The sequence below is a fragment of the Onychomys torridus genome, chromosome 22, assembly GCF_903995425.1.
Source record: "Onychomys torridus chromosome 22, mOncTor1.1, whole genome shotgun sequence".
Taxonomy (NCBI): domain Eukaryota; kingdom Metazoa; phylum Chordata; class Mammalia; order Rodentia; family Cricetidae; genus Onychomys; species Onychomys torridus.
This window is the reverse complement of record NC_050464.1, coordinates 29,549,585-29,564,746: the sequence shown is the minus strand read 5'-3', so window position 1 is coordinate 29,564,746 and position 15,162 is coordinate 29,549,585. Positions and strand designations below refer to the sequence as shown.

General features: G+C 50.4%; 1 protein-coding gene across 3 annotated transcripts in view; it reads left to right on the top strand.

Moving 5' to 3' along the window:
• Positions 1–14,811, top strand: part of Bcl7a (BAF chromatin remodeling complex subunit BCL7A) — a 35,925-nt gene extending 21,114 nt beyond the window's left edge. For all 3 annotated transcript variants that reach the window (XM_036172382.1, XM_036172383.1, XM_036172381.1), the window contains 2 exons: positions 9,004–9,125; positions 12,920–14,811. In XM_036172382.1, coding sequence (XP_036028275.1) covers positions 9,004–9,125; positions 12,920–12,991 — 194 coding nt within the window. In that variant the 3' untranslated portion in view covers positions 12,992–14,811. The remainder of the gene's footprint in view (positions 1–9,003; positions 9,126–12,919) is intronic.
• Positions 14,812–15,162: the final 351 nt, after the last annotated feature.

The window sequence follows — 15,162 nt, the reverse complement described above, 5'->3', positions numbered from 1 at the left end:
TGTCATCCTAGCACTTGGGAGGTAGAGGCAGGAGGATTAGGAGTTTAGGGTTAGCCTGGATTGCAGATCATGTTTAAAAAAAAAAAAATCACTGCTGTGTGTGTGTGTGTGTGTGTGTGTCTGTCTGTCTGTCTGTCTGTGTCTGTGTCTGTGTCTGTGTGTCTCAATGTGGAGATGGTGGTGGCTCACGCCTTTAATCCCAGCACTTGGAAGGCAGAGGCAGGTGGATCTCAGAGTTCAAGGCCAGCCTAGTCTACAGAGTGAGTTCCAGGACAGCAAGAGTTGTTACATAGAGAAACTCTATCTGGAGGGATGGGAGAACCATAAATAAACAAATAAACAAATAAATAAGCAAGCAAATAAATAAATAATGAAATTAAATATCAATCACCAGAATTAGAAAAGGGGATGAAAGTCTTGTTGTCAATTATGAAGGTGATAGGATAAGGCTGCCTTGTAGTGACATAAAGCAGGTAAAGGTGGAGTCGGGCAAGTAAGCAAGCCCAAGTCAGGGGGCTGAACATCGGGCAGATAAACGGGTGATACAAAGGTCCTGAGGCAGAGGCAAGGTCGGTGTGGCAAGAGAAGTGAGGGGCTGGAAAAGTAAGATAGAGTCAGAGAGGAGGCTGGGCTCCACATGTGGTGAGCTCATAAGGCCACTGTCCCCCTGCTTTTTATGAGCCGTGGGTTGACAAGGCCTAGAGAACTGAGGGAAAGTGATGTGCCCAGGGTGGAGGTAGCCACACCTTTGTGAGATGGCGGCCATTGTGTGAGGGAGAGTGGTAGCTAGGCCAGAGTAGAGCAGAGGAACTGGTACAAGAGCTAATAACTGGTTGTGGGTGGTATAGAGCTGTCTTCCCAGCCCAGTGAAGTACAATGTGACCAGTGTGAGGGCAGCCTGAGCTACAGAGCAAATCCGGGGCCAACATAGAACGAAACAAGGAAGTTTGGAGAGCTGGCTCAGCAGTTAAGAGCACTGGCTGCTCTTACAGAGGACCCAGGTTCAATTCCCAGCACCCACATGGTAGCTCATACCTGTCTGTAACTCCAGTTCTAGGGGATACAATCCAGTGCCCTCTTCTAGCCTCCAAGGGCACTACATGTATGTGGAGCACTTACATGTAGTGAAATACTCATACACAAAATAAAAACAAATAAATAGATAAAAGGTTAAAGATAGAGATCAGTGGTGGAGCTCTTACCAGGCAAGGACTCTAGGTTTAATCCCTAGTCTGTCAGTCAGTCTGTCTGTCTGTCTGTCTGTCTGTCTCTCTCTCTCTCTCTCACACACACACACACACACACACACACACACACACACACACACACACACACACACACACACACACGAGACGGGGAGAAGGGGATATAAATCAGTTGGTAGAGCACTAGCATGCAGGAAGCCCTGGGTTCTACTCCTAGTACTGTGTAGGCTGAGTGTGGTGCAATCCTGTAATCCTAGCACTTGGGAGATGGAGGTATGAGGACCAGAAAGAAGTTCAGAGTCATCCTTGGCCACACACTGAGTTCAAGGTCAATTTGGAGAAGTGCCTATGTCTTTGAAAAAAGATTTGTTTTGTTTTATTTCCACATTACTTTCCACTTGACTCACCCATGGAGCTGTCTGGCCCCTAGGCCAGGGGACTTTTGAGGTCATGGTCATAGTACAGAAAGGGAGTCTTCTCGGTGGTGGTGTCATCTGACCCAGGCTTCGAGGAAGAGCTGATGTTCCAGGAGGGCCGCTATTCCAGTCAGAGAGACCAAGTCCCCCAAATGATGCATCATGAGGGAACTGCGGGATGTTGGTGTGACTGACTGACCCCAGGGAGTGCTGAGGGGGCCGGTGGGTGTTTAGAGGGCCTGTCTGACTGACCATTAGGGTGAGCTGGGCAGTGTGCAGTTCAGACCTCAGCTAGAGGAGTCCTGAAGAGCAAGAGGCCTGGCAGGGTGGTCTGAGAGCAGGTAGAGAAGTCCAGCGAGGCTCAAGGGTCTCAGATTCAGTGTGGCCGCCCTTTTTTGAGCATGTGGGGGAGTGTCCATGCGGGAGGGTGGCTCTTGGGTAGGGCGGAAGTGGGTGTGTAGGTCAGGATACAGAGGGTCTTGGTTGAGTTTCTCTTGCTATGATAAAATACTATTACCAAAGCAACTTAGGAAGGAAATGGTTTATTTCAGCTTACAGTTCCATATCACAGTCTGTTGTCAAAGGAATTCGGGGCAGGAACTTGCAGACAGGAACTGAGCCAGAGGCCAGGAAGGAGTGCTGCTCACTGGCTTGCTCAGCCTGCCTTCTTATAGCACCCAGGACCACCAGCCAAGAGGTGGCACAGCCCACAGTGAGCTGGGCCTCCCATCAATCAAGAAAATGCCCTACAGCTTGTCCACAGGCCATTCTGAGGAGCATTTTCTCAATTAAGGTCCCTTTTCCCAAATGACCCCAGCTTGTGTCAAGTTGACAGAAAACCAGCCAGCACACGGGGAATGATTTAGATATTAGGGTGGAGACGCAAGGTGAGTCTCTTCTACTCCATATTTCCTGTGCTTGCATTCCTCCACCCCATGAGGCAGAGTAGAGTGCTGCCTGGCATGCATGAGGCCATGGGTCCACCCTACCAACACACACACACACACACACACACACACACACACACACACACACACAGAGATATACACATACACAGATACACAAATATACACACACACACACAGAGATACACAGATATACACACACAGATATAGATATACACAGACACACAGACACACATACACAGATATACAGATACACAGATATACACAGACACACAGACACACAAATATACACATACACAGATACACACACACAGATACACAGATATACACACACACAGATATACACATACACAGATATACACACACACAGAGATATACACATACACAGATACATACACACAGAGATACACACACACACACATACACACACACACACACACACACACACACACACGCATGCACACACACATGCACACACAAACACAAATATGGCAGTCCTGCTGGAGTTTCTTCCAAAGAGGTAATGGGTAATATGGCTTTATGCCGGAGCAAGGGTACTTAGCTTTGGCACTGTTGGCTTTGGAGACTAAGGAATTCTTTGCTGTGGGACTGTCCTGTATGTTCAGGATGCTACATCACACCCTGCTGTCTGGCAGTAGTTCCCTGTCCCCTAGTTATGGCCTACACACACACACACACACACACACACACACACACACACACAGATATACACACACACACACAGATACACACAGAGATATACACAGACACACACAGATATACACAGATACACACACAGATACACACACACACACACACACACACACACACACACACACACTCACACACACACACAGTTTGCTTATTACCCTAATGGCTTTGCTAAAGCCTCCTGCCATTTACTTCTGTGAGCCTGACATCTCATTTCCTCTTGAGGGCCCTTGTAGTCAGGGCCAACCCCCTGGGCTTCCCAGCATCTTGCTGGTTAGATAATGCTTGAGGCAGAAGGTGGAGGGGCTGGGATGGACCATAGCCACAGCCAAGCTGCTGTTTACTACGGAGTGGCCTTGGACGGGCAACGTAGACTCCTATGCACCTACCTGTTTTCTTGTTTCTAAAATGAGACCAATAAAAGTGATTTCCCTTGTCAGGGTACAGCAAGGAATGAAGGGTATGGGGGTATCAGCAAAGTGCTCAGCACAATTCCGGGGTGGAGGAAGGAGTTGGGGAGCTGTGGAGGGCCCCTCATCCCCCACTCTGTGAGTAGGGGGGGTAGTTCTGAGGTTACTGGGGTGAGTGTGGTCATATCTGGAGCCCTCTTGGTGTCGTTCCTGTCCTGCTGTCCATCTGTAGCCTTATTTCCCACTTGAACCTGGGCCCCCTTTCCCCTAATGGGCCAGTTGAGCTCAGCTGTAAGAGTTACATTTGGGGTAGCCCTTTGGTGACTGCTATCTTTTATACCCCCACACCCCAACTGCACCAAATGCTTTATAGGCCCAGGTGGGAATCATACCAGGATCCTCTTCCAGTCACCCCAGGCCACTGGGCTTGTACCCACCTGCCCCAGCTCCCCATGCACAGGGCATAAGCCCAGGACCCATGTGACCTCCCCACAGGTGGGTAAACTGGGACAGGGCGGATTGGCCACTAGCTGTTGACCTTGCTTTGAACTTGTTTACTGCTGGGTAAGCTCAGGGAATGACATAATGTCCAAGCTCCCTGGACTAAATTTAGGCCCCCGGGAAAATAATTTCCCCTGGGTGAGTTCCAGAGGCACCAGGCCGCTCAGAGAACAGACTGCTGTCCTGAGGCCTGGCATGATACAAGCTGCAGCATTGACCCTCTCGGGGCCCTCAGGCCTGGCTCTCAAGGAGGCCTCGAGCCCAGGCATGCCTCTGCCAGCAAACAGGCAGTGGGAATCTCCAGATCTCCTGTGACTGACTGCCTGGGGAGTGTTAAACCCTCCCCCACTCCATCTGCAGAGCCCGATGCATACAGAAAACAAACCGGCCACAGAGGCAAAGCCACCGATAAGGCAGACTTTTTAGGTCAGTTACAAATGTGTTTTGTTAAAGCAAACAAATAGATTATGAAATAGAAGACAAAATTAATGTGGTGGGTTTTTTTTTTCTTCCTTTTTCTTTTTCTTCTTTCTTCTCTCCAAGCAGAGTATCATGTAGCAGCCAAGACTGGTCTTGAACTCCTGACATGTGCTGAGATTACAAATATGCACTGCCATACCCAAATTGTCTTTGTTTTCTTTCTCCCCAACCCACTGTGTAGCCTGGGCTAGCCTGGAACTCACACAGATCTTCCTGCTTCTACCTCCTGGATGCTAGGATTAAAAGTGTCTCACCATGCCTGGCCCTGTAACTTTTCCCTTTAAAAAAAATGTTATTTTATGTATGTAAGTGTCTTGCCTGTAGGTATGTATTTGTACCACGTGTGTGTCCGATACCCTCAAAGATCAGGAGAGGGTGTTAGATCCCCTAAAACTGACATTACCAATGATTGTGAGCCACCCCGTGGATGCTGGGAACCAAGGCCAGGTCCTCTGCAAGAGCAGCGGACGCTTTTAACCACTGAGCCATCTCCCCAGCCCCCAACTTCTCCTCCTTAGTAACTTGAAATTCATGCCCCAGACCTGGTGGTACCCCATGTCATCCCAGGACTTGAGAGGCTGCAGCAGAAGGATCACAGATTTGAGGCTAGCCTGTGCTTCGTAGCTTTGTTGTAAAACCTGTCTCCAAAAAGAAAAGTCACATGAAATGAACCGCTTTGGTGCTGGTAAAGCTCGGGTGTAGACATCATCATGCTTAGTCTAGGAGACAGCCTGGGCTCACCACCCGAGACCCCATCCCTCCACACACAAAAAAGATGGAGCCGGGCGGTGGTGGCACACGCCTTTAATCCCAGCACTCGGGAGGCAGAGCCAGGAAGATCTCTGTGAGTTCCAGGCCAGCCTGGGCTACCAAGTGAGTTCCAGCAAAGACGCAAAGCTACACAGAGAAACCCTGTCTCGAAAAACAAAACAAAACAAAGCAAAAAAAAAAAAAAAGAAGATGGAACTGAGCCATTTCTAAGTGAAAAACAGTGCACCAGTGTCTAGAATAGTCTGTCATCTCTGTCTTGTTCCAGAACATTTTTCTCAGTCCACAAAGAAACTGCACATACTGCATTCACCATTCCCTTATAATGACTAATCCGCTGCATGCTTGCCTGCCTATGTGCTCGTGCATAATCCCTCCCATGCCTTCCCTCACCATTCCCTTACAATGACCAGTCCTTCTGGTGCCTGCGTGCCTGCGTGCGTGTGTGCATGCATGCATGGACATTTTACATAAAGAACATCATGTCTCTTGCCTTCCACTCTATCGAGGCAGAGTCTCGCTTCTGCGGCTGTGCTGTTTAATCCAGGCTAGCTGGGCTGGCCCTGGACCTTCTGAGCCAGCCCCGTCTCCACCTCCCATCTCTCGGTAGCCATAGGAGTCCTGATATTACAGATGTGTGCCACTGCGTCCTGATTTTGACATGAGTTCTGGGGAACAAATCTGGGTTGTTAGGCTTGTGTGGCTAGTACTTCTACCCCCTGAGCCGTCTCCCCGGCCTTCCTTTGTTCCTTTTTTATGACTGGGTAATAGTCTGCACTAAGGAAGACCACATTTTGTCTGTCAATTTGGCTGTCCCCTCCGTTGGATTCACCATTGTGAATAGTACTGCCGTGTTGTTCATAGTCAAGACCCTTTGAGTCTCTGCTTTTCAGTTCTTTTGAAAATAGAAATTTCTGGGTCATCTGTTTAAGTTTTTGAGGAACTGCCATTAACCTGAGTTTTCAATGTGAATCTAAGCCAGGCATTCAGGCTATAGTAGTCACAGCGTTCAGGAGACCAAGGGAAGAGATTGCCACAGTTGAAGCCAGCCTGAGTGATACAGTTGAGTTCTAGGCCAGCATATATAATAAATAGGTAAAGAGACAAAGTGCAAGAACTTTTAGGTTTACAGAGAGTGTGAGTCTGTGTCCTAGAGAGTCCACCAGTTACCCCGCCCACCTAGGGTTAATTCGAAGGAGGGGCGGGTGTTATTTTTGAGACAGGTTGTCACTGTGTAGCCTAGATTGGCCTTGAATTCTTGATCTCCCTGCCTCGGCCTTCCAAATGCTAGATTTACAGCCTTGTGCCTCCAGGACTGGCCAGTTTGGGATCTGTCCATGCCGTCACAGATAATCCGCACAGCCACTGGACAGGGCAGCCATTGTCAACCTTGTTTTTATAGGGGAGGCAGGGGTCTTGGACAGAGTCCCCTGATTCACCGGGGGCAAAGGCAGTGTTTGAATTTAAATCTGTCTCTGAACTGAGTCCCTTTGCTTCTGGGTTGTCAGTGGAGCCCCACCCTGGGGCCATTGGAAAGCCCTGTACAGGAACTCTGACCAGCCATGTCCAGGTGGGCTGCTGGTCTGGATAGCAGCAGGCGGGCTGGGAGCTGTGTAATCTAGCCGCCTGCACCCCCATCTGCCTCAGGCTCCAGGCAGCTGCTGGCTGTGTGCCCACATTACTTACATGTTTTTTCAGTTCATGCTTGGATTTTGCTCTTTAATATTTCCTCTGCCTCAGAAAGTAAGCCGTGGTTACTTAGGCATTCTTCAACATTATCGTAGTAGGCTTTTTAAAATCAGGGTGCAGCTAGATGGTGGTGGCACATGCCTTTAATCCCAGCACTCGGGAGGCAGAGACAGACAGCTCTCTGTTAAGTTTGAGGCCAACTGGTCTACAGAGTGAGATCCAGGACAGCCAGGGATACACAGAGAAAAGCTGCCTCCAAAAAAACTTAAAAAGGAGGAGGCATAAAACCAGGGTAAGGGCTGGAGAGATGGCTCAGCAGTTAAGAGTGATCTGAGTTAGATTCCCAGCACCCATGTTGGGTAGCTTACAACTTCCTGTAGCTCTAGTTCCCAGGAATCCACCATCTGTAGCCTCTGTGGACTCCCTCACTGAGATGCACATACCTCCCTCAGTGATTAAAAGTAAAATTTAAAGTCAGGGTGACTTGTCATTGAGGCCATGTGTGAGCAGCTCAGGTGAGATTTTGAGGTGCCTTCTTCCTTGTGTCCCAGAATCTAGAGGTGTGTGCCACCACCGCCTGGCACAGTTGATTTTAACCTTTTTTTTTGGTGGGGGGAGGGGTTGAGATAGGGTTTCTCTGTGTAGTTTTTGGTGCCTGTCCTGGAACTCACTCTATAGACCAGGCTGGCCTCGAACTCACAGAGATCCACCTGGCTCTGCCTCCTGAGTGCTGGGATTTAAAGGTGTGCGCCACCACTGCTGTCCAGCTTGATTTCAACTTTTGTTTTTGTGTTCTCAGTGGTTACTCACTGCTCTGATCACCAGAGAAACACCCTTATTATTAAGAGAAGTTTGGGGCTAGGGATTTAGTTCAGTTGGTAGGGTACTCACTTGGCCAAGCACTCTTAAAACACTGGGTTTGATCCTTAGCGCCAAATACACCAGTTATGGCAGTGCACACTTGTGGATCCCAGCACTCAGGTCCATAGCACCAGAAGTCAAGGTTATTCTTAACTACCAATAGAGTCTGAGGCTGGTCTAGGGAGCGGCAAGATGGCTCAGCAGGTAAAGGGGCTTGTCACCACGCCTGCCAACTTGAGTTCAGTCATCTGTTAGGGGAGAACTGACCCCATCAGGTTGTCCTCTGAACTCCACAAGCTCACTGTGGCATGCAAGCGCAAACACTAAATAAACAAATGTGGGGTTTTGTGTTGTTTTTTTTGTTTTTTTTTTTTTTTAAGATTAGAGGCTGGAGAGATGGCTCAGTGGTTAAGAGCACTGGCTGCTCTTGCAGAGGACCCCAGTCTGGTTCCAAGCAACCCCACTGGTGGCTCAGAACCATCTGTAACTCCAGTTCCAGGGGATCAGAAGTTCTTCCCTGGCCTCCGCGGGCAGTGGGCACACATATGGTGCACAGATATGCTTGCAGGCACAAAACCCATCCACATAAAAGAAAAATAACTCTTGGAAAGACTTAGTTAGAAGAAGGAAAAGAGAAGTGTGTGCCAAGAGTCAGCGCCCTATGATATTAGGAGAATGAAGCCAGCTGACGTCTTTTTGGTCATGGTTTCCCTGCGGGAGCCAGGAGACAGCCATGATTGCTATGGTGCCTGCTGCCCAGCAGAGGGCGCCAGACACTGGCGGCATTGGGTACAGGGTGGCCCTCTTCCTCCAGGCAGACTAGGTCTGCTTGGAAGGAGGGTTGGAGACCCACAGAGTCCACCTGTGGCCTGGCTATTTATAACCGCCCTGCTGATACTTGCAGATAACTGAGGAACTTCCCAAGCTTTAGCCCATCTAGCTCTGGAAACCCCCAGCCACAAAACTACCCAGATCCGGGTATTTTTAGTACTTGGCCCATCTGGTGCTGCTTCTCGTGTGTCTGAAAACAGCTTCTGTTGTCTTGCTCTTTGCTCAGATGCCTCTGACGAGCAGAATTCACAGTCTTCGATGGAAAACTCAATGAACAGCTCAGAAAAAGCAGAGCGGCAGCCATCTGCAGAGTCGGGGTTGGCAACAGAAGCTTCGGCAGTGTCTCAGGTACCTGCAGCCGGGGCCTCGGTGGGGTGGGGCCAGGGTCCTCCGTGGTCCTTTGAAAGTCATGCTGCTTCACTGTTGGACAGCTGGAACACTGTCTGCTCAACAGCAGCTGAAAGTGTTAGCCTCTGTCACCTGGGGCCACCATGATGGGAGGGATGCATGGTCCTGCTTCAAGAAGCCTCTGGGGTAGAGGGTGCACACCGTCATTCGAGTCTCAGCTTGGTGAGGGTATTATGTGGGCCCGTGAAAGTAGCACGTCATCCCAGTGACCCCACGTTCCTTAAAATTAAGGAAGACTCAGCCTCAGAAACCTGAAGGCCAGATTGTTCTTTGGAAGTTTGCCTCTGATCCAGCCCCCTGCTCAGACCCCCCCATTCTGTGTTGTAACTGAGTACCAACATCTTTCTTGGACTGTTCAGTGTAAACACAAGGCAGGAGGCGGGAGGCAGATATGATGGAGCCTAGCCCAGGTTCAAATCCAAATCCAGCTCCAGTACGCTGGGTATGGAGGTGCAAGCCAGTAATCCCAGCTACTGGGGACTTTGAGGCAAGAGGATCACAAGTTCAAAGCCAGCCTGGGAGACTTAATGAGAGTGCATTCATCTCTGTCTGGCCTGCCCTGTGTCCCTGCTACCCGGAATAGGACCAGATCTTTAGGAGGTACTGTGAGAACCATGATGAAGAGGTGTCACCAAAGGTGTTAGAAGGGCTTTTGATCTGGAAGGAAGGTTGTCTGAGTGTAACAGGATGTTGAGGGGAGGAAGCTGGGGCTGGAGCACCTGCTGATCCTGTGTGAGGCCTCAGGTGCAATCCACGGCTGTATCACTTAGCATCTGGGTGGCTACCTTGCTGAGCCTCAATCTGTCAAGCTGTCAATGGAGATCAGATGAGAAAATGTGGGTAAGATACGCAGCCAGAGCTCAGTGTAGACACACAGATATCATCTGCCAGGGCCACGGTGGTGTGTTGGTGTTAGGGGCTGGAGAGATGGCTCAGTGGTTGAGAGCACTTATTGCTTGCAGAGGACCCAGGTTCGATTCCCAGCACCCACGTAGGAGCTCACCACCATCTTCTAACTCCAGTTCTGAGGGACCTGACAGAGGTACATGGTGCACTTACATACATACATTTATGTTCATAAAATAAGTACATAAACTTTTAAAAATAAAAATTTAGAAAGATGGTAGATTCAAGAGGAGCATGAGCTGGGTATAACTCAGTGGTAGAGCCCTTGCCTGGCATGTCCCAGCGTAAAGGGAAAGGAAAAAAGAGAAAAAGTTCGTATTGTACTCCCTCTAGGGTCAGGAGGACCTCTTTTTGCTGACCTGAGTCTCAAATGTCTTTGTCCTCTGTTCTTCTCTCCTCGTTCCTCCCAAGAGCTCAGAGACTTGCCTCTGCTCTGTCTTTGTTTTGTTTTGTTTTTCAAGACAGGGTTTCTCTGTGTAGCTTTTGGAGCCTTTCCTGGATCTCACTCTGTAGGCCAGGCTGGCATCGAACTCACAGAGATCCACCTGCCTCTGCCTCCCGAGTGCTGGGGTTAAAGGCGTGTGCCACCACCGCCCGGCTCTGCTCTGTCTTGATGTGAAACAGCCTGAGCTAACCCACCCCTATTAGATGCTCAGCATGACAGAGGGTTGCTCCTTCGGACAGAACCAGCAGCCCAGGGAGCACGTTTGCCTACTTTCTCCTCTTACGTCTGTGTCTCCCTTTTTTTATTTTCAGAGCTGAGGACCAAACCCAGAGCCTTGCGCTTGCCCCACTGAGCTAAATCCCCAACCCCGTGTGTCTCCCTTTAAAAAGCAAACAGGGAAACCAGGCATGATGGCGATGCACGCCTTTTGTCCCAGCACTCGGGAGGCAGAAGCCGGCCGATGGCTGTGAGTTTAAGGCCAGTCTAGTCTAGATATTGAGTTCCCAGCCAACTAGGGCGGCATAGTGATACCCTGTCTCAAAGAAGGGGGTGAGGAGGGTCAGCAAGATGAGGCCACTGATAAAGGCACTTGCACCAGGCCTGATGGCCTAAGTTTGAAATCTAGGACCACACAGGGGAAAGAGAAAAATGACCCCCCCAAGCTGCCCTCTGACCTCTGCACATACGTTGTGTTACACGCACACGTGGCCATGCACATATACACAATATGTATAAACAAGGAATGTTGCCGAAGGGTGGTGGCGTGCCCCTTGGGAGACAGAGGCAGGAGGATCTCTGAGTTCAAGGCCAGCCAGGTGTTGGTGGCGCACACCTTTAATCCCAGCACTCGGGAGGCAGAGGCAGGCGGATATCTGTGAGTTCGAGGTCAGCCTGGTCTCCAAAGCGAGTTCCAGGAAAGGTGCAAAGCTACACAGAGAAACCCTGTCTCCAAAAACCAAAAACCAAAAACCAAAACATTACATTCCAAAGGCCAGTGAGGAAGTGAGTTGGCTTCCATGATGCCAAGTCCTGTCCAGAGTCCTCAGAGAAAGCTCACTCAGCTGTCTCTTAGTTCTGATGCCTAAGCTGGTGCCTCTTCATCACAGTTAACACAGCGCATACTACCAACCAAGCCCTATTCCAGGGACCAGGGCGGCTCAGGCAGAGTTTGATAGACAGACATAGGACTCCAAGTCTCTGCCTGAGAGACGACATAGGTAGATGTGAAGAAGCATGAGTGGGGTGACTTGGACCCTCTTTAGATTGAGAGGTGTATCCTGTGCCCGAGATCTGCAACCTGTGAGCCCAGGAAGAGGACAGGCTTCAAGACAGGCCGAAGTCGAGGAACAGAAGAGCAAAGAACACTGGGTAGCTGGAGCCTGGTGGTCTAGGACGAGAATGGCCAGGGGAGAGGAAGGGACCACTGGGACTGGTCACCTAGCCTCCCCGGCACTGGAAAGAAGAGGTCGAGCATGGGTCGGAAAGTCAGTGGGCAAATGTTGGAAGCCTTTGTTCCCACGAGTGGTTTAGAGTCTAAGGAGCGGGCTCGGGTGATATTGGATGACCCTGTCAAGAGGCCACAGAGAAGCAAGTGGAGGCAGCTCAGAGAGATGAACAGACTGGTGGGTACAGGAGGTGGAGCCCGCTAATGAAGGTGGAGCAGATGGAGAGGGGGCTGTCGGGGGCTGTCCAGGCAGGCACAGGCTTTATCCCATGCTTGCGGTAACCGGAAGACACCTCAAAGGCCCAGTTAGCATGGAGGCTGTCTGGAGTTTGGTCTCAGGTGATGATTGAGGTCTGAGGGGACTGTTGGTGAATGAATGACCTTTTGGGTGGCCATAAGGCTTCTTGGGAATTCAGTGATGAGAAGAGACCACTTTCCCCAGATTCAGCTCCATGTGGCCATTCAAGAAATGCTGAGCATTTGCACCAAGCCAGGTGCCTGTAGCCTGAGGAGCAACAGTCCACCCAGCGGAGTAGCTCTGGGTTTTTTGGGAAACCATCTCAGAGGTAGAGGTAGAGGTTGCCGAACTGAACCTTACGCTCGGGGACTTCACTCTCCACAATTCATCACAGACAGGGAGGACTAGTCACAAGGGAAACTCGGTCGAGGCTGTGTGGAGTCAAAGGCCAGGGGCTAAAAGTACAGAGGAGCCGCATGTGTGATGGGCCAGCGTGAATGGGTAACTGAGGAGGTGAGCTTCACAGGCTCTCCAAGGCATTTGGATTTGAAGTTTGCCACGTGTCTGGAACCTCCCCTCCGGCCACGGAGTGCTCATGGGTTCAGTCTGAGTTCCCTCGGGAGCTAGCCTGCTGTCCACCTGCGTCCTAACTGCCCTCCCTGCTTAGACTGACCTCAGCCGCCTCTCTTCTTCCCCCGAAGGATTTGGAAGGAGTGCCGCCCTCTAAAAAGATGAAGCTGGAGTGCTCTCAACAGAACTCTGAAGAGATGTAGACGCCGCCGCCCACGCCGAGTGTGGAACCCTTGGGTCCATGTTTCACGGCAGGTACATCCGCAGGCTTAATCCTAGAACGCTGCCCAAGCGATTCCTCTTGGGTGTGAACAGAACTAACGTTTCAAGTTTACTATGTGCAAATCCAAGAAAAACAACAACAACAAAAAAAAAACCACCTAGAACGGCGGAACTTCTCAGACACTGACGAACTCTGCTGTGAAGCGAAACCTTCGAGCGACTGTCCTTGGGGAGGTGGGTCGACAGCTCAGGAGTGTCTGCACACTGTCTCGGAAGCCAAGATTACATTTATGTTGCTGCTGTTTCCCCCCCTCCTCCCCCTCCCCGCCCCCACTTCTCTATTTAATGATATAAGCTATTTGAGGGTGGTACCAATCAGGAATTTGCTTTTCATAGGGGATTTTTTCACTCTCTTCAACCAATCCATCCCGCTTTCTTTTTTTGTGCCTTGTACCCTAGAGGTTACCTCTGGCATGCTTCCTGGTTTTTGCATTTCTCCTGGCAAAAAGTGCCCGTTCCTTTTGGTTGGCTGCTGCCCCCCCAACCCCCAACCCCCACCTCTTACTGACTGTCTCTCTCCCCCTCCCTGCCCCGAGACTGCTTCAGAGCAGGCAGGGTAGAGGGGCGGGAGATCAGGCACCTTTCAGTGGCTCCTGGTTCAGGCAGGCAGTGTTTGGGCACACCCTGTACCCTACATGGAGTCAGCCCCAACTTCCAGGGCCCCCGGGGCTCTAAAGTGTCAGCCCCATTTCCCAAGGGCTGGCCTCCTTGGTTCAGGACCTGCCCTCACCTCCAGGAGCCGTGGAGACTAGGGGTTTGCAAGCCACAGTAGCCCGGATTGACATGCAAAGCCTTTAGATTCTTCTGGCACTTCCACCCTCTCTCCCCCCTCTCTAGCTACCACTGGCACTGCCTTCTCCAGGCCCTCCGAGGACAAAATGACTGCTTGCCAGCTTGTCTCCTTAGGATAGTACAGGGCTGGGAAGGTCGGGAACAGCAGGGCTAGCTGGTGCTGAACTCCCATGGGACGTTGCTTGGATTTCAAATCCACGGAAACCTGCTGCCCTTTGTGTCCCCGTCCCCCTGACACCCCAAATCCCAGGCAAGATGCTCCTGGCATGGTGTTCTGACTCTCAGAGGCAACAGGTGGATGGAGTCTGAGCACGCGCTATCGGCCTCCACGAGGGAGTGGACCTTCACGGTTGGGCCTCAAAGGCCAGAAGCAGGGCACCGAGGAACTGGGGAGATTTGCACACACCCCCAGAAAGGGGCCTCGGCGGCTCCCCCTCCCCCTGCCCTCGATTGCACCGAGACAGCTTTCTCTCGCTCAGTGGAGACACCCCTTGGATGAACTGCTGCCCTGCGGTGGGCGGCCGGCGGGCCGTTGAGTTCTGAGGCCTGGTTTGCTCTTAAATCCCTCCACAGAGTCCTCAGACCTTAAAGCTCCCCATGCTTTCTTACCGCACTGGAACTCTGGCTCCTAGAGTTGTGTGTTTGGGGGCGCGGGGCGTTTTGTTTTTGTTTTGTTTGGTTTTTTTGTTTTGTTTTGTTTGCGAATTGGTGCATATTCAGGTACCAACCTTTTGACGTGTGGATCTTTCTCCCGACCACCAGGAGAAGTGTCCGCCAGGCTCCGTTTTCTAAGAGTTTCTGAGAGGAGAGCTCTTTCTTCTTTTTCTGTTCTCAAGGGAGCTGTCTATTTCCTATACTTCACGAAGAATCAAAATGTTCCTGAATTTTAAATACCTCATGCAAAAATATCTCCTGAAATAAGGGAAGAAAAAAAAAAAAACTTTGAAAATCTTAATGTTGAAGTTAGCAATGCTAAAATGTTTCTGTCTTAAAAAAAAAAAAAAAATTCTTGTACTTAGCAATTTTGCCCCTCAGGCGGTCAGTTCTATGAAGAACTGTGTTCTGCATCTTTGCTGAAAAGCAACCAGATAAACGACCTCCAACATATCTCAAGGTCAAGGCGGCTTTACCTCCAGCTTCTAGAGTTAGGGCGACATTTTTCTTTGCAGCAGAACTCCATTTTGGTGAAAGACAAATTTGGATATTTATTTCTTGTTCTGGGAAACGAGAGGTTACAGTGTAAACAGCTGAAGGAGAACCCAACACATGCATCCACGGAGCCAGCAGGGCGGCCAGGGCC